Source organism: Dermacentor albipictus, chromosome 1, assembly GCF_038994185.2.
Source record: "Dermacentor albipictus isolate Rhodes 1998 colony chromosome 1, USDA_Dalb.pri_finalv2, whole genome shotgun sequence".
In the NCBI taxonomy this organism is placed as follows: domain Eukaryota; kingdom Metazoa; phylum Arthropoda; class Arachnida; order Ixodida; family Ixodidae; genus Dermacentor; species Dermacentor albipictus.
The window spans coordinates 110,675,279-110,699,142 of NC_091821.1; the positions used below are offsets into that span (position 1 = coordinate 110,675,279).

At 44.5% G+C, this 23,864-nt stretch overlaps 1 protein-coding gene across 6 annotated transcripts in view; it reads left to right on the forward strand.

Moving 5' to 3' along the window:
• The window catches only part of LOC135907720 (serine/threonine-protein kinase 31-like), a 326,396-nt gene that overhangs the window by 108,409 nt on the left and 194,123 nt on the right, over nucleotides 1–23,864 (forward strand). For all 6 annotated transcript variants that reach the window (XM_065439440.1, XM_065439441.1, XM_065439442.1 and 3 more), the window contains 3 exons: nucleotides 14,138–14,296; nucleotides 14,990–15,372; nucleotides 20,007–20,226. In XM_065439440.1, coding sequence (XP_065295512.1) covers nucleotides 14,138–14,296; nucleotides 14,990–15,372; nucleotides 20,007–20,226 — 762 coding nt within the window. The remainder of the gene's footprint in view (nucleotides 1–14,137; nucleotides 14,297–14,989; nucleotides 15,373–20,006; nucleotides 20,227–23,864) is intronic.

Genomic DNA, 23,864 nt, shown 5'->3' on the forward strand with positions numbered 1-23,864 from the left:
CTTTTTGCATGACGAAAATCAGCAACTTGTGGAGTTATGGAGCCCTTGTGGAGCCCTTTCGTAAAATAGTAGGCAACTGGAATTTGAAACTTTGTTGTCAGTCTACTGATGACAAAGCACAGGAGCAAATCGTCACGTTGCTTGTTGTATTGCAACTTCTGCTTTACGCTCATCTCGTCAATGATGAGCGAGCAGACCTGTGATTGCGGTTTGTCAAAGTTTTCGGCTTCACCTATCATCTGAGCTTCCACCAGTTTGCTGAAGCTGGTGTCACCAGTTGTTGTTCCAATACATTTGGTTAGGGTCTTTTGGTCTGGAAGCTTCAAAAGCATCTTCCCTCGAATATGTTCGTAGGCTTTCGTTGATAAATGCCTCAGTACCACACAACGTCAAGTAGTTTCTTCAGACCAGGTAGGCCTTTTTTTCTTGTAATTGGTAATTTGGTCCAAGAGAAACAATGCTGAAGCCTCTTTCTCTAATGTAGGAAATATCTGCAGTCAAAGAATCCTCCTGCAGTTTTTTGAGCTTCTCTTTGTACTTGTCAATGGTCTGATGTAGTCTCAGTATCTGGCTCCTAAGATCTTTCTTTTCTCTTCCATTTGGCCTTTTCGGTAGTGAGCAAAGCAGAGGCCGAATTGCTGTCGACCTGGACACTTTTGTCGCGTGAGGCAGCCTGGTCAGCCCTGTGCACACATTCATTCTGGCACTGTACACCATGAGGGTCTCTTGTTTCGCAGTTAGCGCTTGTGTCCACCAGCTCCGATTCTTCAGCTTCGGGACCTGATGTTGCCAGCGTTGCACATGGCAGCGGTCACAAGGCAGCGTGGCTACTGGTGCAATCATTCGTTGACTGTTCGTTCACAGCACGGTCACGTTTAGTAATACTTGCCATGCTTTGTTTAATTGTTGCCTTCAGCTGCAAACGTGAAGGGTAGTCTGCAAAGACTGACAGAACTGCATCCTTCTTGATCTGCTGTTTTTTTCCTTCTATGAAGTCTTCTGTTCTGAAATGGTGGCTGCATACTCTAGTGTAGTTTGAAGCTGTATTGGGTGACCAATTACCCCGCCTAATTACTGCAAGCCACCTCTCTCGTATACCAGCGGCAGCTGGTATTTCATGGAATGACAGCCCAACAGTCTTTTTCTTTCCGTTCGATTTGCACAATGGTACTCAACAGTAAGACATACTGAGGCATGCGGAACACGTGCTTGCAAAATCCTGGAAGAAGAACAATATGAATTCAGTTTCGCACTGTTAGCGCAGCCGGACAGGCTGCATGTGCAACACGTGTGTGCAAAAGCCTGAGAAAAAAAACGAATATTATGAAATACGAATGCAAGTTTCGCACTGTTAGCGCGTCCGGACAGACTGCATGCGAAATACGTACCTGCAAAAGCCTGAGAAAAATCAGAATTCAATCAAATGCGGATGCAAACACGAATTCATCGGCTTAGTACTGTGCGCGGCCTGTCAGTGCCAGCTTACTATCCTACTCACACAGCGCCGCCACGCGGGTGCCCGACGACCTGGGGAGAGTGTTCGCCCAGGCACTGAAAAAATAGAGGAGGCACTGCTTCAACCTACTTAATGGATGGATCCAGCAATTCAGGGATCGCCATGGCATTATCTGTAAAGTGGTGCGCGGTGAAAGCGGTGATGTGAACGACGGGTCCATCGAAGTGTGGCTTCGCTTAAATTTGGAATCCATGCTGTCCACGTATACGGACAGAGACGTATACAATGCCGACGAAGCTGGCGTGTTTTGTTAACTTCCGCCCAACCGCACTCTTGCGCTGAGAGGCATAGCCTGCTCTTGCTGCAAGGCTTCAAAAGAACGCATAGCTATGTTGTTCTGCACTAACATGGATAGAAGCGACAAGCGCTGCCTGTTTGTCATTAAAAAATCAGCAAGGCCATGCTGCTTTAAAAAGCGGTTGTGCCTGCCAGTGAAATACAAATACAACAAAAAGGCGTCGATGACGCAAGACGTGCACAAGCTGACTGCGCAAGTTCGATGAAGACATGGTGGCAGAGATGCGACATGTCATGCTCATTGTCGACAATTGCACAGCCCACAACATCAAGCCAAAGCTGACTACATTCAAGTTAAAGTTTCTACTTGCCAACACGACTGTAAAATGTCAGCCGCTCGACCAGGGTGTCATCGCAACCGTAAAGGCACCTTACAAAAAACGCATCTGCGAAAGAGTATTGCTGAGCAGCAGCAGCAGCCTCTTAAAGTGAACTTAAGGGGCACGAATGATATGGTTACCGCTTCGTGGTGGCAGGTAAAAGCCACACCACTACATTAAGCAAGTGCTTCAATAAAGCAGGCTTCATGCGCAATGCAGAGGCTCTTGACACCAATGAGCCAAGCAACAATATTGCCGATGAGACTGTCAACACCGACGACGTGTGGTCCGGCCTCGTTGAAAGCAAGTTTGTTTCCGCCACAGACACCTTCCAAGAATATGTCAATGCTGGTGAGTCAGAGCTTCCTGTCTGTGAGAAAGCGAGCACAGACGATACGATCCTCGCAGCGGTACGCAGTAGTGCGGAGCTTGCAACCGAATACGAGTCGGACGACGATGTCGACCCGACGCCAGACCCAGATGTCCCGTGCAAAGATGCTTTTGAATACCTCAGCAAAGTGAAGATGTACTGTGCGAAGAACAGTTTGAGTGAGAAAGCGCTTCAGTGCTTAAGCCTTGTAGAGGACAAAATTGTTCGAAGCACTGCTTAAAAATCTCCAGACAAAAATAACAGCATTCTTCCGCTGATGCCACACTTCTCAGGAAAACTTGGTTTCTGTTCTGTGTTGCGATTATGTTGCATGTGGGTGTGAGTGAAATATGTAATAAATTGTGTTTGAAAGGTGGGTGGTCCATTTGGCATAGGCAAAAGCTGAAAAAAGCATGCTTTGGTCATAATGCGGTACCGCTTATACCGCGCATTTTTACATTTCCCGTGACTTACGTTATAAGTGGTCTGCACTGTACATGCTTTCTTCATAGCGTATGTCATATATCATTGTCTAGTTTACGCACTGTTCAACGAATAATTTCTATGCCTATATATAGCTGTGTTTCATCCATGTCTCAGCATTCATTATTCACATATCAATGACAGCCTATTACAATGAACTCTCACTTGAGTGAACTTCAAGGGACCGAAGGACATAGTTAACTGAAAGTTTACTAAACTGAATATTCATTAGACCAACATAAGACATGGCATACAGAGTCGAGTTTCAAGTGCAATTCATGGAGCAAAAGACATGGCATCCATCGTGTTAGAAGTGTGTGAAATGGAATTTGTACATATCAAAGAAAAACACACCACGTGAGTCGTTTGTGTACACATGCGGAACCGACGAGACTGGAAAGAAAGACGACGACCATGCCACGACTAGCCGGTCGGAAAAAAACACACACCATGTGGTTTGTGATGTGACAAATCACCGCTTTGCTCTGGCGGTGTTTTAAGCGCCAGCGATGTTACTTTGTTCATGGCCTTAGAGATTATTTGTTCCTGGCCTCCGAGATTACATGCTTGCTCGTTTTGTGCGGGCGATCTTGGAGGCCATGCCTCGTTGCCGTTTGTTTTCCGCGCCGTGGCTGTGCCCCAGAGGCGTTTTAGTGCCAGCAACGTTACATTGCCGCTAGAGTGGCGGTTTGATGAGGGCGGGCATCGGTTGCACCTGCAGTGCAGTGCAAGCCTTGATCCTCTGAGCGAGTTCGTTAAACTGAAATATTCGCTGTTTCGAAATTCGTTTAAGTGAAACATTTTTGCATAGAATCTATAAGAAAACTGCCAGGGATGTTTAAAAAGTTCGTTATTCTAAAATATTCAATAAACCGACGTTCGTACAACTGAGAGTTTACTGTATCATGGTCTTCATGCTCTTTGAAAACATCTGGTCCTTGCACCAATAAACTTCAATCATCATCATCAAGTTTCTCATTTGCTGCTTGGAATCGAGGTGTTTCATTGAAGATGAAATGGTCCTTGCTGCCAATTACCTCACTTTGATTGGTCTTAAGGATTTCAGCTACGAAACTGCGGGAATCGTTGTGCTGTACGTGCAAATGTCCAGCCTGCCTAGCGAGCTGCATCAGTCTTTTTGAAGACAAAAGAGCCTTTCAAGTGAGCCGGAGGTTAAAAAGGGAAGTGTTTGTACAAAGCGAGCTTTTGAAAAATGCAAGAACTTCTTTGTAGCGTTCTTCCACTGCTACAGGTACAATACTTCACTGTTTCCGACCTTAATAGGCAACTCTGCACTGTGACTTGTGTTGCAGCATATCACATAGCATCCCACAATATATAGGGAGTACCATCTGTCTTGCTTTCAGGAGGTAAATACGGATATTGTGCACTGATAGAATGAGGTTAAAAGCTTTTAAATTACCTAGTCAGTGGTTCTTTAGATAAATACTACAAGTTCTGTTTGGGAGTCGGGGTGCACCTTTCTTTCTGTAGTTCACTGATCTGTGGGATTATATAGTCTGTGTCTGATGACTGGTGCTTGTTTGTGCTTGCAATACGCAGTGTTTGAGGTAGGGTCCAGGCTTGGGAACACAGCAGACACCCGCCCCTTGTAGGAATTCTCAAACCCTGTTGAAACATGAGAAATAATAATTACCAATTAGACTAATTGCTTTTCTTCCAATGGGTTTTCAGAATTTAGCGAGGGTTTTCTTCTGAGCAATGTCGCTTGTATTAGTGTAACTGCATGGCTTGGAAATGAATCGAACCAGTTGTAATGGAATTGGGCTGCGTGCACAGAGTCGGAAAGCAAACTAGCGGCTCTGTGACCAGGCCAAAATCTCCAAAGCTGGAACGAGCACTGTTTCCAGTTCCTTCTAAGTTGCTTCTGAGCAATTAAACTGATGACTCGTGTGCTGAATGAGAAAATGGCACCTGCTTACACTGCTAAACTAAAGCATGCTACCAAAACGATATGTCACATCACGGCATAAGATGTTTCATATTTCATGATCAACTTGAGACCTTGCGAGCTTATCATTGTTCCGGCTACCAGTGCCTGCAGACAAAAGCACTTTAGAGAGAATATTCCTGCTGCTTAAAAGGCATTAGTAACACTAATGCTGGTGGAAAAAACTAACCTAACCAAACTAAATGAAGCTGAAGCCTATATCACTAATTTAATAAAGTGCCTGCCTAAACAAAGTATGCTCCACGAATTGAAATGCCAGCAACATATTTGAAATATATTAAATGGAAGCGCTGGCCTACATGCCAGCAATAAAAAAGCTGTCCCAAGTGAAGTGTTTCGTGAAAAACAAAACAAAAGGACACCATAGTGTCGGTCGCGTTTTTCCTAGTGTGCAAGTTTCTTATCCATCTCATGTCGCCTGCAATTTTTGGGAAATGATAAATGATAAATCGCTGTCTTTCTACCGCGATGACATGCCACAATGGTACACAGCAAAATTCTTTAGACTCCCCTTTCTTTGGAGGGGGGGCTTCTGCACAGCGGCATCACAACGATTTGAGAACTACGAGGCAATGTTGTGGCGCACGCTGTAATGTGAGGGCCTGTGGTGGGAGAACTAATTGTATTGTCATTATGAGTGATATGAATTTGCAGACGTTGGTTGTGTTGACAAATGTATTCACTTTATTACGAGTTGCAGACAGATTGCAAGGGCCGTCGGCCTGTACTGTTTCCCTGTGATCGCCAGCTCACCTGGCTTGCTCGTTCGCTTCTGTCAGCGTTGATAAGAGGCACAAGGGGACCAAATTAATGTGTCCCACTGGATGCTTAGAATTGACCCAGTCGAAGAGAAGCAAGATTTGTTCGCTTCATTTGGAGCGTGCCTGTTATCAGCAAAAACCGCCAAGCTTAGCACAGTTCGATGATTTTCCACTAAGGCTACGTATCTCCAAGCCTGGTGCTGTGCCAACTATTTACCAGTTAATCGTTTCTACCCTTTTGTGATAGCTGGTATGCTATTGTAATAAAAGGCATTTCATTCTCTGACTTGCTTTTGGATACAAGATAAGCCAGCATACTTTTGCTGCCTCTGCATCACATGTTGCTTTTTGGAGCTTTTCGGATTAGAGCTAAATTCTGATACATATAGCTGTGTGTATGAGCATTGCTTTAATGAATAAATTGCAATTAGCTAGGAGTAGAATGAATAAGTTTCTTGACTCTAGTGAAGGTGTTTCAGGCCTACTGTGCTTGTGTTAGATGAGGACACAGATAATCTCCAAGGCAGATTTGGCAAATATGTTCAAGTATTTTGTATCTTTAGAACAGAAAGCCCAAAATGCTACGGCTTATGTTACATACTTAACCCTTTGCGTGTCGGGTGTTTTCTTGGATATTCTAAAACAAACTCAGCAGTTTGTTTTTGGTTATGCAGAAGGAAAAAAATTACACAGATATTGAAAATGTTACATTGGTATGGTCCTCACATTACTATTTGACAAAAAGAATGAAAGCCCATAGCATAGAATAAATAAAAGCTGCAGCAAACTCAACAACATCATCGTTTGCAGTACTTATGCACAGTCTCCGGCTTAGAATTAGACGCAGTTGAAGCTGTCATCTTTACACTCCAAGCTCAGCTCTTATTTTGAGCTTCAAAAGCCTCTGCTCCAATCAATAGTTTAAATTTAAGCGATTATGCTGCAATGCTAGAAGAAGGAGCACTTTCGTTTATTCAATCCTTACCAGACGAAGCAAAGAGAGCAAAATATGAAACATAGAACAGCAGATGAAACTTGTACGACAGATAGCAGAACCAGGAAGCACACTGATGAATGGAGCCTCCTCGTTGCTGGAATGGAGGTGCGCCTTAGTAGTGAAGATACTAGTAGGAGACGTAAAAAAAAAAATTGTAAGCATAGTAAGCATACGGCAGATGGCAGAACCTTCAGGAGTGGTGGTCTTCATCTATGGCGCCAATATTTGAATGCAGAATCGGTACCATAATGGTGTACAAAGTTTGAGAGTCACCCATCCTATTTGCAGATGCAAGCACTCAACATTGTGCATTGAGTGTGTACATCCAAGTGCAAGTGTTTTTCTGAGCTTAAAAGAAGCCCGCAAATACACGCAAAGTGCTTCGAGACAGCAGTCGTGCGTCAATTTTGCATCTATTTAGTGGGCTTCTTTCACGCTCGAAAAAACAATTTTATGTAGCATGTATTGAGCAACAGAAAGCCGTATCGGGAGTTTTTCTTGTTGCTCTACAATTTTCTCATTGACACTTATATGTAATTATAATAATTGAGAAGTTCAGTATTAAAATAAGACTAATTACGTAATTCAGTGGAATGCAAAATATCTGAGTATCTGCAAGCGACTGAAAACATTACCTTGGTTCTGTCCAGCTATGTGGCATTTGCGTATATTTAAATCTTGGTGCATGATAGTTGGGACACCCTGTATATGTACAGTTGAATCTCAATAATTTAACTTGAAGGGGCCAGAAAATTTCTTAGAATTAAAAGGAGTTGTTTTTTAAGTATTTGTGCACCATAGCACGATGCACGAACGGTGCAAGTTGTGAAATACCGCGTAGCACAAGCATACAGCGAGCGAGTACCACAAAACTGCCCATGCCAGCCAACACTTGCTTCCTGATAACGGGAATTTTTTCTGTGCTCTGTATTTTAGCATTTATAAGGTGATATGTTTATATTGCCTTTATTATTACTAAATGCATATTGCGTGTTTCCTTTGGATGATGCACATGGGCGCCCCGACGACGAAGACATACTGCTCCTAAGCCACGAGCTGTCAGCTGGACTTGCCAGTGCTGCAGTTGTTATTTTAACTACAGTCGAATCCACTTATAATGATACCGGTTTTAACAATATATTGGTTATAACAATGAGAAGCTGCTGCACCGTCAACTTTTGTATGTTTTGCATGGTGAAATAACCCGCTCACTACAATGCCCTGATTCCGCATTATCGGTTATAACGATGAAATCTGGCTGCTTGGTGTCTGAGCCGCAAAGTAGTGAAATGCGAAATCTTTGAAAAGAAAAAAAGAAAACGAGAAATTCGAGCCACTGCATAATGGCCCGCTGCTCGAACAGCCGCCGCGCGCTCATTTTCATTGTTTGCCATGAGCTCGAGGCTGCAAGTATAGCCCCGTTCCGTCCACGCCCACTTGACTATACCACTGACCAATCAGAACGAGTGATTTCTCTAATTCAGGCAGTTGTGCGGCACGAATTTTCCAACCTTGGTTTTCCTGCGGCCTGCTCTGTCTCCTGACCTGATGCCAGGTTGGTGCTGACAACTGTGCCTCGCAGTGTCCACTATTCTCTTTCCAGATTCCGCTATTTACTGAATGGAGAACTCTGGATGACAAGCAGATCTGTTTCCATTGCCACCGAATCGGCCACGTTGCTCGCCGCTGCTGCACCTGGATGTCCCTGTATTGAAGCTACTTTTCCCCCTCTCCTCGAACATATACCGATCTTCGGCAGTAGTCGCCTCACCGTATGTCTCCTACCTTGTGGGGGTTCCACTCTGCGTGCGGCTAGGGCTGAAGGCGAGCTCCGGATCTAGCCCCACGCAGTTGCTTCGTGGTACTCCCAACCCGTAGAGCGAGAATCGCGGCTACGCCGCGTTCGAACGAATAAGGCAACCAGCGGTGTCAACGGTAATAACGTTTATTGCTATTAGCAATAGCGAACACTCGCAGAGTGACGTCCTCTCAGTAATAGTAGTAAAAAGGCTTGCCTCGTTGTCTGGGTGGGTCAGACAAGCGAGGTCACTCATGGGATGCGGCAGGTGCTTAGTCCATGCGGTCAGGTGTCGGCGTCCCAAGAGAGCGCGTCTCCCCCGGTGGCGCGCTTTTATGCCTTTTTCCTTTTTTGCGAGGGGAAGTCCTCCTCGCCCGCTGGACAGGTTTCCCTTTCCCATGAGCCGCGGGGGGGGGGAGAGGGCACGTGCGTCACGAGAGCGACGGAGAAAGGGAGGGCGCATAGTGCCTCTCTCCCTTGTCTACGCCGGCCCGACCCGTTGGCCACGTGCGAACGGGACGACGCAGGTACGGGGGAGGAAATGGAGGCGGGTGCTCCCCACAACCTTTGACGTTCCTTTCGATGACACACGTACCACTTGCTCGCATTGACCTCAGTGCCGTCGGTCCCTGCAGCCCCTGTCACACTCCTGTTCATCGCCAACCATTTATGGGTCGTACTGGACGGAAAACTAGACAGTGGAGCTCTCGAGGGTAGTGCTGCAGTATTTTCATCGTGCTCTAATCCTCTATTGATGCTCCGAACTAACCAGAACTTACTTGATGTCCACGTCAATGGTGTTGCTTTGAGACCGTTAATTGATACTGGAACCCAGGTTTTCATAATGAGAGCTAACCTCCATTGTCAGCTGAAGGTGTTTGCGCCTGCTACTGTCCAATACGTACACGTTGCTGATGGCAGCACTGTTGCCGTCGCTGGAATGTGTATTGTCTGCGTAAACATCACCAGCCGCCACGCTCCAGTTACATTTACAGTGCTGACCAATTGCCCTCACGACCTTATTCTTAAACTAGACTTTCTTATGGTGCATTCCGTGCTGACGGACTGTTCTGCCGATAGGCTTTGCCTTGAACTTCCTCTTCTACCGCATGTTTGTGCCAAACTCCCAAACAACTTTAGTACGACCGCCTTCGTCTGTCTTCCGCCTAAAGCCTTGACTTTCGTCGATTTGCTATCATCTTTCCCTGTGTCCTATGGTGATTACATTGTCACACCTGTTCCTCATGTGCTTTTCATGCTCAATATCATTGTGCCCCACTTCGTTGTGACCATTGCCGATAACTAGACATGCCTCCCCGTCAACTTTGGCCTGACAAAGCAAGTTCTGCACCAAGGCTTATCGGTTGCCATGTTGCGTGCTATAGCAGACGACCGCGTCACTGCTTTTTCAGTAGATGTTTGCTCCAATTCTTAAGCATGTCCACAGGATTCAGTTTTCCTTGACACCAAATTTAGTCGCATGATTCCTGCGGACTTATTGTCTGTACACACAACAGCCCTATGCCGCCTTTGGTTTCCTTCCCCGACATCTTCAACCTTAACAATCAACAGTTGGGTCAGACTTCACTTGCTAAGCATCGCATAAATACTAGTGATGCTAGCCCTATTCATTGCCGGCCATATCGAGTTTCTGCATCGGAATGTAAGGTCTTTAAAGGTGAAGGCAACAAGATACTTGCCAAAGGCATTGTTGAGCTCTCAGCGAGTCTTTGGGGGCAGGGCTGGGCAAGGATACTTTGGAATTGTATCATGATACGATACAAGATACTACGGGAATTATTGTGATCCGATACATTACTTTCCATTTCAATCTTAATATACTTCGATACATTAGCAAATTTCTTACTATAGATTTATATGATATATATAGCAGCAAATGCGGATGTACAAAAATGTTTGCTTCGAAATTTCTTAACTCCGACCAACCTTGTTTCATTTGAATAAAATGTCTATTACTATCTCACAATTTCTGTCTTTCTTGCTCCTAGTATAATATTTTTAGTGCGAAACAATTTGTAAAAGCCACTAGACCTGGGCCAACCCCATTCTTGTATTCATCGGACTTCGTAACAAAGCAGCAGGCACGAAATCTTTGATAACAACACTATAGTGGCATTAGAGTTCGAGCAAAAGACGCCGCATGCATTGGCGTACGCAGCACAGCACAGTGGCTACGAACAAGTGCCATGGCAGCGACGCTACTAGAAACAAAAAGTCAAGTAAACAAAAGGACGGCTGCATGAAGACATTCGTCCGCTCATTTTTGCTATGACGGCACTAACGCCATCACGTCTCTCTGCTCCACCAATAGCGACGCACAGACCTCATTGCCTGCCCTCGCTGGACGACTCTAGCGGAAACATTAAAGAATGTCCCTGCCTTTAGTTTTATTAAGTGGCTTAGTGGCAGCAGTATCAGCTTGGGAAGTGGAGTTCAGCCAAAGTTTATAGTTTCACACAGTAATGTTGCGCTAACATTATCTTGCATCTTAAGATACACTATACATCATTGCATGGATCGAAAATGCAGATACAGGTACATGTTTTGCCACTCCTATCATAAGGATACAAGATACCCAAAAAAGTATCTAAGATAGTATCTAAGGTACATGTATCTTCGATACCGCCCAGTACTGCTTGGAAATTGCTCGTTGTGCATGTTAAAAAGAAAGATGGCACGTGGTGTTTTTGTATAGATTATCGTCATCTCAATCGAATTACCAGAAAGGACTTCTGCTCGTTGCCTTACATTGATGACGACCTCGATTGTCTCCATGGTGCCAACTACCTTTCATCAAGAGACCTGCGGTCTGGTTATGGGCAGATTTCTGTGGACGAAAAGGACCAAGAGAAGATTGCGTTCGTCACTCCTGATGGTCTTTATCAATTCAGAATTATGCCATTCGGTCTAAACAGTGCCCCAACAATGTTAAAACCTATGGTGGACTCTGATTCAAGGGTTCAAATGGCCAACATTCTATTTGCCATGCTATCAACAGGACGTTGTCGTATTTCTCCCTTACATTTGAGACGCACTTTGAACGCATATCAGGTATTCTTCGAGTATTCCAGAATGCTGGGCTCCAGCTGAATTCATTGTAGTTTCCCTTCAGTCGTCGGCAGATTACAGGGCTGGGCCGCCCTGTCGACACTTTGGTATTCAACCAGACCCGAAGGAAATTCATGCTGTCACGTATTTTTCTGTACCTCAGTCTGTCAGAGATGTCCGAAGTTTTGTAGGACCATGCTCCTGCTTCTGATGGTTCGTGAAAGATTTCGCAGCGATTGCCCAACCACTTACTGACCTTCTAAAGAAGGATATGCCGTTTACTTGGGGTCCCGCTCAAGCTGCCGCTTTTGCCCACCTCACCGCTATTCTCACCAACCCACCTTTACTAGCCCACTTTGACCCGTTCTCTTCTAGACGTCTGTACCGACGTCCCTGGTCACGGAATTGGAGCCTTCTTTGCCCAACGCCAACTGGGACAAGATCGTGTGATTGCCTATGCTAGTCACCTCCTCACAGCATGGGAGCACACCTATTCAATTACAGAGCGTGAATGCCTGGCTCTCGTCTGGACAGTTTCTAAATTTCGCCCGTATTTGTATGCATGCAATTCTCGGGAATAACAGACCATAGCGCGCTCTACTGGCTTTTGTCACTCAAGGATCCTGCCAGTCTGCTTGGTCACTGGGCTCTGTGGCTACAAGATTATTCATGCATAGTAGTGTACATGTCGGGCTGCCTACATTGAGTCGCAGACTATTTGTGACGTTATCCAGTGGACAAACCCTCAGCTATCACAGGCACCGATACCGAATCATGCATTTTCTCCATTTCTAAACTGCTCCATGTCGCCTATGAGCAAAGCCATGATGCCACCTTGCGTGCCATCATTTGTTGCTTGGAATCTTCGTTTGCCGATTCATCACTTCACTTGTTTGTCCTCCGGGATAGTGTATTATACCGCCACAATGTTTGCCCCCAATGGTCCTGCGCAATTCACGACTTACCAACTGCCAGTCAACTCGGCGTCTCCCAAATTTTTGACTGGGTTCACCAACGCTTCTTTTTCCCGTTCTATCCGGAAATAGGTTGTGGCGTGTGAAAAATGCCAGCACCGAAAAACACCAACGCTCCCTGCCAGGTGCCTTCAACCATTTGTGTCCTGTTGAAGCCGTTCTTTTGCATTGGCTTACACTTACTTGGCACTTTCCCTCTATCAGCGTCTGGCTACAAGTGGGTGCTGTGATGACAGATTACACCATATGCTACACAATCACCAGAGCACTTCCAATAAGCTGCATTACAGATGTCGCCAATTTTCTCTTACATGACATGATTTTACAACATGGAGCTCTGCGTCAACTGCTCACTGACTGTAGCTGCGCATTCCTTTCAAAAGTCATCGCCGACATTTTGCAGTCCTGCTCAACCAGGTACAAGCTGACATCTTACCATCCACAAACTAATGGTCTTAACAGAGTGTCTTAATCAAACCCTGACAGACATGCTTGCAAAGTATGTGTCGTCCGACGATACTGATTCGGACCTTACTGTACCCTATGTCACATTTTTATATGATTCTTTGCGTCATGACACTGCCATTTATTCCTCGTTCCTTCTGTTCGAATGAGAACCAACATTGCCACTGGGCACATCCCTTCCATGCGCTGCAGTAGAGACCAATGAATATGCACTTGTTGCCATCACCAGGGCAGCGCAATTATGCGAAATTGCCCACGCTCCCCTCCTGACTTCCCAAGAGAACCAACGGTGTTTGTACAATAGGCAACAAACAGACGTGCACGTTTTGCCAGGATCTCTGGTACTGATGTGGTCCCTGAGCCGTCATGTTGGGCTGTCAGAAAACTGTCTTGGTACACAGGCCCATACTGAGTGGTGCGTGCCGTGAGTGCAGTGGCATATGAAATCGCCCCAGTTAATGCCAGTAGCTCATCTACCTCACATGCCTCTGATGTTTTGCATGTCACACTCCTCAAGCCCTACTCCTCTCCTGTCAAGACCGATAATTAGACGCACTGTGATGGTGCTTGCATCGCCGGTGATAATGCTATCTTCATATTGTGTGTTTCTTTTGGATGGTGTGTGGGGGCACCCCGGCGAAGTAGACGGAACTGCTCCAGAGTCTCGAGCTGTTGGCTGAACTGGCCGGCGCGTTAGTTGTTTTTGTAAATATACGTTGTAAATAGTCTTTAGTGTTTAATGCATCATTCGTGTAACAATATGAAAGGGTTTAGAGAAAGTAATTCGCAAGTGCATGGCTTGATTCCTTGAGAAGCACCATATCAGTATTTGGCAGTTTGGCTTCAGAAAAGGTCACATTTATTTTTTATTTTTTGCATTAACTATGTTCTTGCTGTGCTGTTTGCCTGTCCCTGCCATTTGTACTGGGTCGTGGTCCTCATCAAGCTCGTGTAGCGGCTTTTTGACCACGGGCCTCAGCATCCTGGACATTGTAATAAAATTTGAATTTTACCCTAGCTTGCATTCACCTAGCTTATGAAATCCCTTGACCTCATTTGTAAAACTCTGAATTGAGCACTCAAAATCCTAATTTCATGCACCTGGTCTTTTACAGGCACTCATCTTCATGAAGGAGTTGCTGAGGGACAATGTAGTAAAAATAAAGACAAAGACCACAATTTCCCAGCAGACCACCAACTTGGTAACAAGTTGCCATGTTGTCGATTCTGGTCTGGACGTCTTCGAAGAATTGCTCAGTCGAAACTATGCTAAGGTGTGCTGGATACCTTTGGCATATACCGTATGGTCTGATGTGAAAGCTGCACCCTTATTTTTTTAGGCCACAATGTGCAAGAATGATTTTGCTGAGGCCAGTTCCTAGAGGAAGAACTCTGAGAGCATGCTTGTTGAGCCTCATAAACAGCAGCGTGTTGACTAAACCTGCTATTTAGTTATTTTCGTGATGCAGAAATCGATCTTCGGACATCAGTAGACTTGTCAGAGGACAACATTGTTGCTTTGGTTGTCTCTCACCCTTACCATGACAGGAAGTTTGTTTTGAATGCACAGTGCTCATGTCCACTACTCGAGTACAACACACAGCTGCTTACAGTCGCCAATAAAGCCGGTAGGCCTAGCTAGCTGAACGCTGCGATTATGCTCAACGGCGCTTCTGATCTGGCTGATCTGGAAATAACTGTTGTGCAGCTAAATACATCTGAATTAATGAGAGTTTGATGCTATTAAATAATGCATACACCTTTTGGGACAACAGGATGAGTCTACATTATCTGATTTTCTGAAATACTGCTGTTTTACTGTACTGCTTAAATTTACACGTGTAAATTTCCATGTCGATGTAGTGCCATCTTTTGTCTCCGCTCTTTACTTTTTGTTAACCTTTGCCTTAAAGAATCCATCAATATATATGTAGTCAGTGCTTTGTATTTTTGTGCTTTATTTTCAGAAGATACAGCCAACTAAAGATGCAGCACCAATTTGTAGTCCTGGCCTACAACGAACTGATGAAAATCCGGCACTTCCATGTGCATCATCAGGTCCTCCAGTAATATCACGGTCTCCCAATTGGAAAGGTCAACAGCAGATCAGTTGTGCAGAAAACACACACAGCAGAGGCTACCAGCGTACACCTGAGCGTAGCACCTATCCTTCTCGTGACCACAGCTATAGCTGTGATCGTGGCTATAGCAACGAGCATGATTATCAGCATGGTTATGGACGAGGCTTTAATGGAGATCGTTTTTACGGTCCTGATCAGAATCGCTACTTCTCAACACCATCATTTAGACCCATTTACCCTGGATGTGATGGCATCGAAAATGGTGGCCGGTGAGTGTACTGCACTTAATTGTGATATGCAGTCAAGCCTTGATATGATGGACCTCGATTTAATGAAATCCATGATGTAAAAAAATTATTTCAATTTGCAATTTAACAAAGTAGTTTCATGACACAGTTTGGATTTAACAATGTTTTCTGCCATTTCAAGCATTTACTCGGAAAGCCTGTGTGGCTGTTAAATCTAACAAAGAAAACGTTAAAATGTTGGCCGAGGCAGGAAGTATTTCCACGCCTCCTTCTGCATTAAAAGTTTAAGTGGTGAGAACGCCATCGAAGTGCACATGCATGCAGAAGGCGTGCACCCTTCATCCCCATTTATGCACGCGCTTCCTCCTCAACCCTGACTGTGGCTACACCTGGCTGACCATGTCTGTAGCCACAGACATGGAGTGTGACTGCATACGTGGGCCACATGCTGCATCTCGGAGATACCATAAAAACCCGTGTATAATACAAACCCACACATAGTCCGAGGTGAAATTTTTAGGACACGAAATAGGGAAAAAAAAAAGTTTTATCCACGTATAATGCGAGTTAAAAAAACTTGAGGAAAACATTTATTTAAATTGCACTCCACACTTCAATCACTGTTTTCCTCAGCTGCGCTATCATCGGATAGTTCTTTGTCGGACATATCTTCCCAAAGGTACTCATCCTCTGTGCCATCGAGCACGTTCGAGATGCCGTACTTCTCGAATACGTGATGCACAAGGTCCTGTGGTATGCTGGCCCGTGCGTCCACAATCCGCTTGCATAGCGTGGCTGGCGAAGCCCGCTTCAGCAGCCGGGCGGTGTCACTGCAGGCTCACCTGAGCACATCCAATCTGCATAACACCATTTGACCGCGTCCTTGAACGGCTTGTTCATGCAAACATCTCAAGGCTGCAGCCGAGACGTCATCCCACCCGAGATAACGACGAGTTCAGTGCCAGATTCCCGCAAGAGCCTCTTCATTGAGTCAACCAAATGACAACAAAATGCATCCAGCACGAGGATGGACGGGAATGACAACAGTGCTCCAGGCCGCCTACACTAGACGGACTTTATACAGTCGAGCACAAGATTCTCGTTCATCCAGCCTTTCTTATGGCATCTCACGACCACATTTTTTTGCAGCTCCTCACCTTTAGGCACTGTCTTGCGTTTGAAGACATAGGGCGGGAGCTTGTGTCTGTCTGCCGTGCGCGACAAAATGACCGGAACTCGTGTTTCCTCGTTGCCAGTGGACCGGACATAAACTTGTTTGGAGCCCTTTTCGTGCACGGTGAAGGGCAATGGCATGTCCAGATAAACAGGCATTTGGTCAGCATTGCCGATTTGCCCTATCTGGAAGTTCTTGGACTTGTGCAGTGAAATAATGTGGCGCTGCAAAGCCACAAACAATTCAGGCAGCTTTTGCGAAATCAAAGTTCGGCGGTGTAAAGAAAATCCAGTGCTTGTTCGCTTCGAAGGCGAAGCTCAGTCACCCTTTTTCTGTTGCAAGCTCCTTAGCTTTTGCCTGCATAAGCTCCACACTCACAGCTAGATACGTGGCTCGCTGTTGGCGTATGAACTCCGTCAGGGCGAGTTCGATTTTTGGGAATGTCCCACTCTTCAGACCACGAAAGCTTCTTCGCAATCCACTGCATGCGAAAAGGGTTCCCTTCTGTCGACGCCATTCGCAAATGCTTTCCTCATTGATGCCAAACTGCGTCCCGGCTGCACTGTTGCCGATGTCCTGTGCAGTTAAAATAACCTTTCTCTTGAAAGCAGCCGAGTACTGTTTTCGTGGTCGGGACATCTTGGTCGCTCAATGTAGAATAAAAAAGATGCACTTCGCGAAGCGCGGTTTGCATGTGTACTGCCAAGTGCGCACTTCAAGAACCGATGCTGTAGTCACGCAGCGATAACAAAACGAAGCCGTAGCCATGCAGCAATGACGAAGTCAGCCCATAGCCACGCAGCAATAACGAAATCAAAATTTATAGCCCAAATTTCTTACTGAAATTTTCGTTCGGAAATGCATATAGTACAAGGCGAAAATTTAGGATGCTAATAATAGGAAAGGAACCTTGTATTATACGCTGGTTTTTCGGTAATCTGCAAGAAGTGCAAAGACTGAGCCGAGATGGTTGGAACCTTAATTAATACCGCAGTTCTGTGTGCCTAGTGTTGGAGATAGCGTATCCTAAATTTCCGAAATGTGTAGAAGTGAGAGGCAGCACGAAGCGTTCACTCCTGGTAGTTGGCACTCATTTCACAGTAACATTGTGATAGCGAGTGTGAGATACTATCTACCAGAAATGTTCTGGGAATTTGTGAAATAGTTTTTTCCTGAATATATGAATCTCTTATATTGAGGTTTGACTGTGTTACATATTCTTGTTAATAAGCACAGTTGTAGAAGTGCTGTACCTGTGGGGCCAGTGGCATTTTGTTAAGGCTGCTACATCGATGCCGCAAATGAAACTGTGCCAAGAGAAGCTGTGGACAACGCAGATGGCAGAGGAGGAGACGCGAACCATTTTTTGCATCTCTTCATACCATTCATTAGCTAGAGGGTTGCAGCTGCTTTTTATATACTGATATATTTCCTGGTGATCTGCCGTTCAGTTCTAACGTTTAGTGTTGGTAATATAGTGTCCGGGGAATTCATGCTTTATATGTACAATAGCCGACTGATTCTATAGACACCAGATTTTTTTTACTTTCTCGATAATTTGGACATCACAGCAGCACTGCCACATACTGCATAGAACCAAATGTAATGGCGACCCAAATTTCAAAGGCTGCATACCTTTTCGCTGTAAATTTACAACATGATCTGCCTGTGTGATGTCACATCAGTAGTAGATGTGTGCAAAGTTGTCAGTATTCAGATTAGCATTCAGAAGTGCTTCGACAAGGCTAGTTGGTCAGGCATTACCTAATAGTGCGAATTACTAAATTGCGCTGCTTAGGTGGCATACGGAAGGACGCTGACAACACGTAAACACGGTCTGTGTCAGTTTTCTGTTTACATGGCAGTGTCCCTTTGTGCAGCATCTAAGCAGCACAACTTCAACCGTATCTTTAAGATATTGCCATTATCCTTGTCCTTCGTGAAGCATTATTTTGACCCGTTTGTGTCCTTTAAGTGATACAAGGTGCTGTCATAAGCGAACATTTTGTTTCTGCGTTTTTTGCCCATCTCGCACCTCCATACCGCTCATTCACATCAATTCGATCATAAAAATCATGCAATCGTTGTTACTGTTGTTGTCTTGCAGCTGTCATCTCACACAAACACGCCCATTAATTCTAGTTCAATCTACTTGCAGTATACACATAAATACTGGATTTACACAAACACATTGGTCAGCCTGGTAATGATTTACGAAACCCCAAACAATGTTGCATAGCTAGCTGCCTGCAAAATGCTTTGCATAACGTGAATTCCCACAGTGGTGGGATATGCACAGTGTTTTGTATCTTGAGTCTGTAACTAGTCCGGTAAACTTGCCCTTCTGAATGCATATGCAACAAGGCATTGATGCCATTGGTGTTCCATGCTCTGGTGGAAAGTGCATACAAATATTTTCTGTAACTCATCCGCTGTACCACTTTGTCAGTCGTGCCTCAGTCTGTTTTACGAGGGCATTGGTTGCATATAACTTTAAATTGAGACGATCGAAGGTCAGTGGGACAAATGAGTCTCGCATTTCGAAACTGTGTTGTAGTGTCAGTGGGACAAATACGGCCTAGTAATTCAAGATGAATGACTTCTTGTACAAAAGTGAAATGGAGTTTTGGTTCATGAGGGAAGTAGTCTGAAGGATAATTTTGCATTAACAACCTAGAGGGTGAATGGGACATAAACATCTCACTTTTTCAACGACCCAGTGAACATCAGTGGGACAAATACATCCCACTTATCTAATATAAACGGTTTGGTGTAGAGGAGTGAAATTCGTTCTAAACTATTTCTAAGCACCTCATTTGCTCAACCATATGAAAGATTTTAAGAGTTTTGTAAAAGATGTGTACTGTCCTACAAAGAGTTAAACAGCATTTACTTCAATCCTATGGTCATTTAGACTTAATTCTGTCATCAATAAGCCAGCGTTTATTTCTGAAATTCTTCATGAGTGCCCTTTCTGTTGCAATTCAAAGTGTACATATATTCAAATAAGCCAGTATAGTTGTGTGTTAATTTTCTTTTCTCCCCCTTGGTGTCTTGCTGCAAAAAGGGGAGGCTATAGCTACAAATTGCAATTTTGCCTGTTACAAAATTTGCTTGAAAACGGTCTTTGCCATTCTTACTGCTTGGAGCATTTTCCTACTGGGACATTCGGTGCGAAACATCCCAATCCCCAAAAGTGACCATCGCCAATACTTTGGGGAAAAAATTGGGACAGTTGGTGATTGCTTGAATGTGGTTTCAGCAAAGTATTTTTCTTGAAAGAAGCCATTTTGAAGTTTCTGCAAAAAAACTAAAAATAGCTTACACCACCAAGAAATTTTTTTCAAGGAAAATACTTTAGTGAAACCACATTCGCACAATCACCAACTAGCCCAATTTTCTCTAACGAATGACCCTACTGGAAAATAACTGGCGCTTTCTAAAAGAACTAATAGTTACATTAGGGCTAAATTTACTGTAGGTTTAGGGCTCCTTTCTACCCACGTGAGCCAGGAACTCTGCATGGATCAGGAGGGCAGCCATGGATGATGAACCAGCCTGAACTCCGCATGGTTCCAGCTCGAAGTATGCGCCCAGTTGCACCTGGAGGTGGTGATACTGCCACAGCTGCAGTGAAGCAGCTGAGTGATGAGCGAAACTTGCTAAGGTCTCAGCTGCAGACTATGGAGGATCGAATCAAGGTTTGTTCTTGAATTTCTTTTGCAAGCTTGAAAGTTGGGTATAACGTACAACATAAATCCTCCTAGAATAGTTGTATGTGAATTTTGACCATTTCGTATGCTTGTACTACCGGGAAAAGTGTCCTGAGGGAAATAGATTGTTGGGGTGCACAGAGTTGTCTGGCGACATGTTCATGTCATTAAAATGTTGATCTAGTGAAAAGACAAAAAAGTAATCTACTGTAGCTTAATCAGATCAGTGTTGTCACGCAAGTGTAACACGCTTGTAGTGCAGCGATTTAAGCGATGCAGCCAAGGCTGCCACTACCAAGTTTATTGTGGCCTTCGCGAAATGTAATGCTGTACATTATGACCTGATACATGGCCTCCAAAACTTGTGCTGCTGCGCTGACAATTTTGGATGCCATGCCCAATATCACTTTTATCCTCAGCATCTGATCTAGTGTTTCTCTTTAGTGTCCCTTTAAGTTGTTATGGTTGCTTGGGAATTCATGCTTTATTACTGTACTAGTGTGCTCACTGCTACAGTGAGTAACGTGGTTAAATACAGTCAGCCATCAATTTTTCCGATATGGCCAATAATTGGGGGCACTTTGCGGCACTGCCACAAACCTTAGAGAGCCACTGTATACCGATGTCTAAAATTTCGGAAGCCAAAAGCCTTTACGATAGCAATTATATCGACACTCCAGGCGCATTTCTGCCGTTGCCGTGAGGTTCCGTATAAAGTCCAAGGGTGATAAAATCGTTGCCATGCTTCGTATGCTGTATGTGCGAGCGAAAACGTGCGAGGGTGAGCTGGCGATCATGACTCAGTCTCTCGCATGCAAGCGAGGAAAGTGGGGAGGAAGCATGCCATGTTTATTTGCGTGCAAGGCTCCAGGAAATAGGGGAGGGGGGGTTCTACTCCTGTATCTTGAAATCCATCGGCAAAAGGGACAGATTCTGCCTCATGCTGTGTTTTCGCTGCTTAGTTCGGATTGATGAGAGAGGCAGCACGAAGTTCAATTCAGTTGCTGCTGCTGCCGCGCTTCCTAACTCCAATGTTTTGACAGCGAGTTTTCGTGGTCATCCAGTGAGATGTGCTCATGTTTGCTTGTCAGCGTGTTACACCATGGTTGTTAATTTACCGTATTTACTTATTCTAGCACGCCCTCGATTGTAATGCGCAGCCGTTTTCCAAGAAAAAAAAAAGAAAAAAAATCTTATCATTTTTAACGTGCATCCATTTTCCCTGACTTAAAAAAAAAAAATCCTTTACAGTACCGCGCACCTCATTCTGTCACACACGAATACAACTTTCTCTCATTTGAAAAAAACAAAAGTTTACTACCAATACACTAAAGCTGCAATTAATAAAAAGAGTCGCAGTTTCGCCCAAAAGGCGAAACATCGATTATGATAGCAAATTCGTAGACAGCTCTACGAAAAGTAAGGATAGCAGTTTTATCGGCCGCATAAACTTTAAAACATTTGTTTACTAACTAAATTAACAAGCACGGTGTCGCGTGTGCATAAACAAGCATGAACACGTCTCGCGCAATGACAGCAAGAACTCTTTATCAAAACAAGAACACAGCGCAGTGCGCTTAGGTGCGTAGACCCTTGTCTCTATCGCAGATCGCTTTCAAGACAGGGGCTGTGCCATATGTAGTAGTCACCGGAGTAGAAAGCTTTTCCTGTTCTCACCAGTCCTGCACGCAAATTTCGGGAACTCCGAATGCCCGTGCTGCGGCCCTATTTCCGTCCGTCTCCGCACACGTGATCACTTTCTTTTTAATTGCGGCATTGTGATGAACTCGGCATGTCTTTGCTGTTGGCATTTCCACGCTCATAGAGCAAACGCAGAAAACAGGAAGACGGACAGTGCACTAACCTAAGCCAAAGGAAGCAGTGCCTAAGCACACGTACTACAGCACATAGAGAAAACTATGGCAGCCAGGCTCGAAGCACGTGCGAGGCAGCCATTTTGAAATGATGATGGCGATATGGTAACGCAGATACAGGATAGTACTCGATTCTGACGCGCAGGCTATTTTTGGACCAGCTTAATTGAAAAAAAGTGCGCGTTAGATTCGAGTAAATACAGTAGTTAGTATGCCTAAGTTTGCAAGTTTATATGGCCCACAAAACTACTACTCTTACTTTTCGCATAGCTGACTACTAATTTGCTGTCATAATCTATGCTTCGCCTTTCGGGCGAACCTGCCCCTTTTTTTATTTATCGCAACTTTGCTGCATTGGGAGTAAATCTTTGTTTTTTCCAAATGAGAGAAAGTTGTATATCTGTATGAAAGAATGAGCTGCGCTGTACTGTATAGGACTTTTCTTCTTTTAGGTCATGGCAAACGGGTGCATGTCACAATCGGGTGTTGTATTTTTTTTTTTCATTTTTTTTGGGGTCCCGGAAGACAGGTGCACGTTACAATTGAGGGCGCATTAGAATCAAGTAAATACAATATTTAAAGCAGTGAAGCACAACACTGAGTCGTCATGCGGGGTCTGAGAGTATGTCAGGACAGTTGTGGTTGACTTACGAGCTGTTGAGAGAGAATCTAAATTGTGATAAAGTTCGGGCCTCATACCACTGTGCTTGCTATCAGTTGATAGAAATAGCTCATATGCGAAAATATTTGCTTCTGGATGCTTCTCCTTTTTATTCGTATTTAGAATGCCCAGCTCGATTTGTAATTTTTTTTAAAGACATTTTATTTGCTGTGCATTTTACTAAGCCCTCCCTTCTATTCTCTTTTTGAATAACATAAACACTACTCCTTAGTATTCAAACTGGATTAAGTAGTTTTTTTTTTTTTCACATGCTTATTAGCGAGTGACAGCATCGGGCGACATGGTTTTAGCCGATCTTTACCTAAAACCTAGTTCTGCGTCACTCAGGGAAAATCTGGAAAACTCAGGGAAATTGTAAATGTCAACTTGGTAGACACCCTGTTATAGCAACACTGTACAGCTCGGTATGGCAGCACTTGCAGGAACTCCTGTTACGTCTACTTGTCAAGCTCGGTAGGCGGCTGGCATTGCTGCCGAAATTAAGCGTCATGGCAGCAACTTCCATCCCCAAACTACCTGATCATTAAAACATTCGATTGCAGTAGACTCTCATTACAATGGACCCTGATAATCCGACAAAAAATGCCCATTTTATCCGAAACGCTTCACTTCCGAAACTGTCGTCGCGATGTGTAACAACATTATAACCAAGAGTGAGTGACAAGCACCCAAAGTAAAAAACAAACAAAAGAAGTCCCAGTTTCACCCAAAAGGCAAAGCATCGATTGCGATAGCAAATTAGTGGACAGCTATGCGAGGAACGGGTAGTAGTTCTGTAGGCCATATAAAATTGTAAACATTCGCTTACTAACTAAATTAACAAGCACGGTGTCACGTGCTCGCAGGAAAATGTGAACAAATCTTGCTTGATGACCACGCAAAGTCACTGTCAAAATGTTGGATAGAGGAAGCATGGCAGCAACAGCCAGCAAATTGACCTTCGTGCTTTCTCTCGCTTCAACGCAAACTAAAGGACTAAACGTTGAAAGCACAGCGCATACGAAGCTGTCCGCTGTTGGTGCACTTTGTCCACATCGTAGATCGCTAAAATGAGGCCCGTGCGGGCGCGC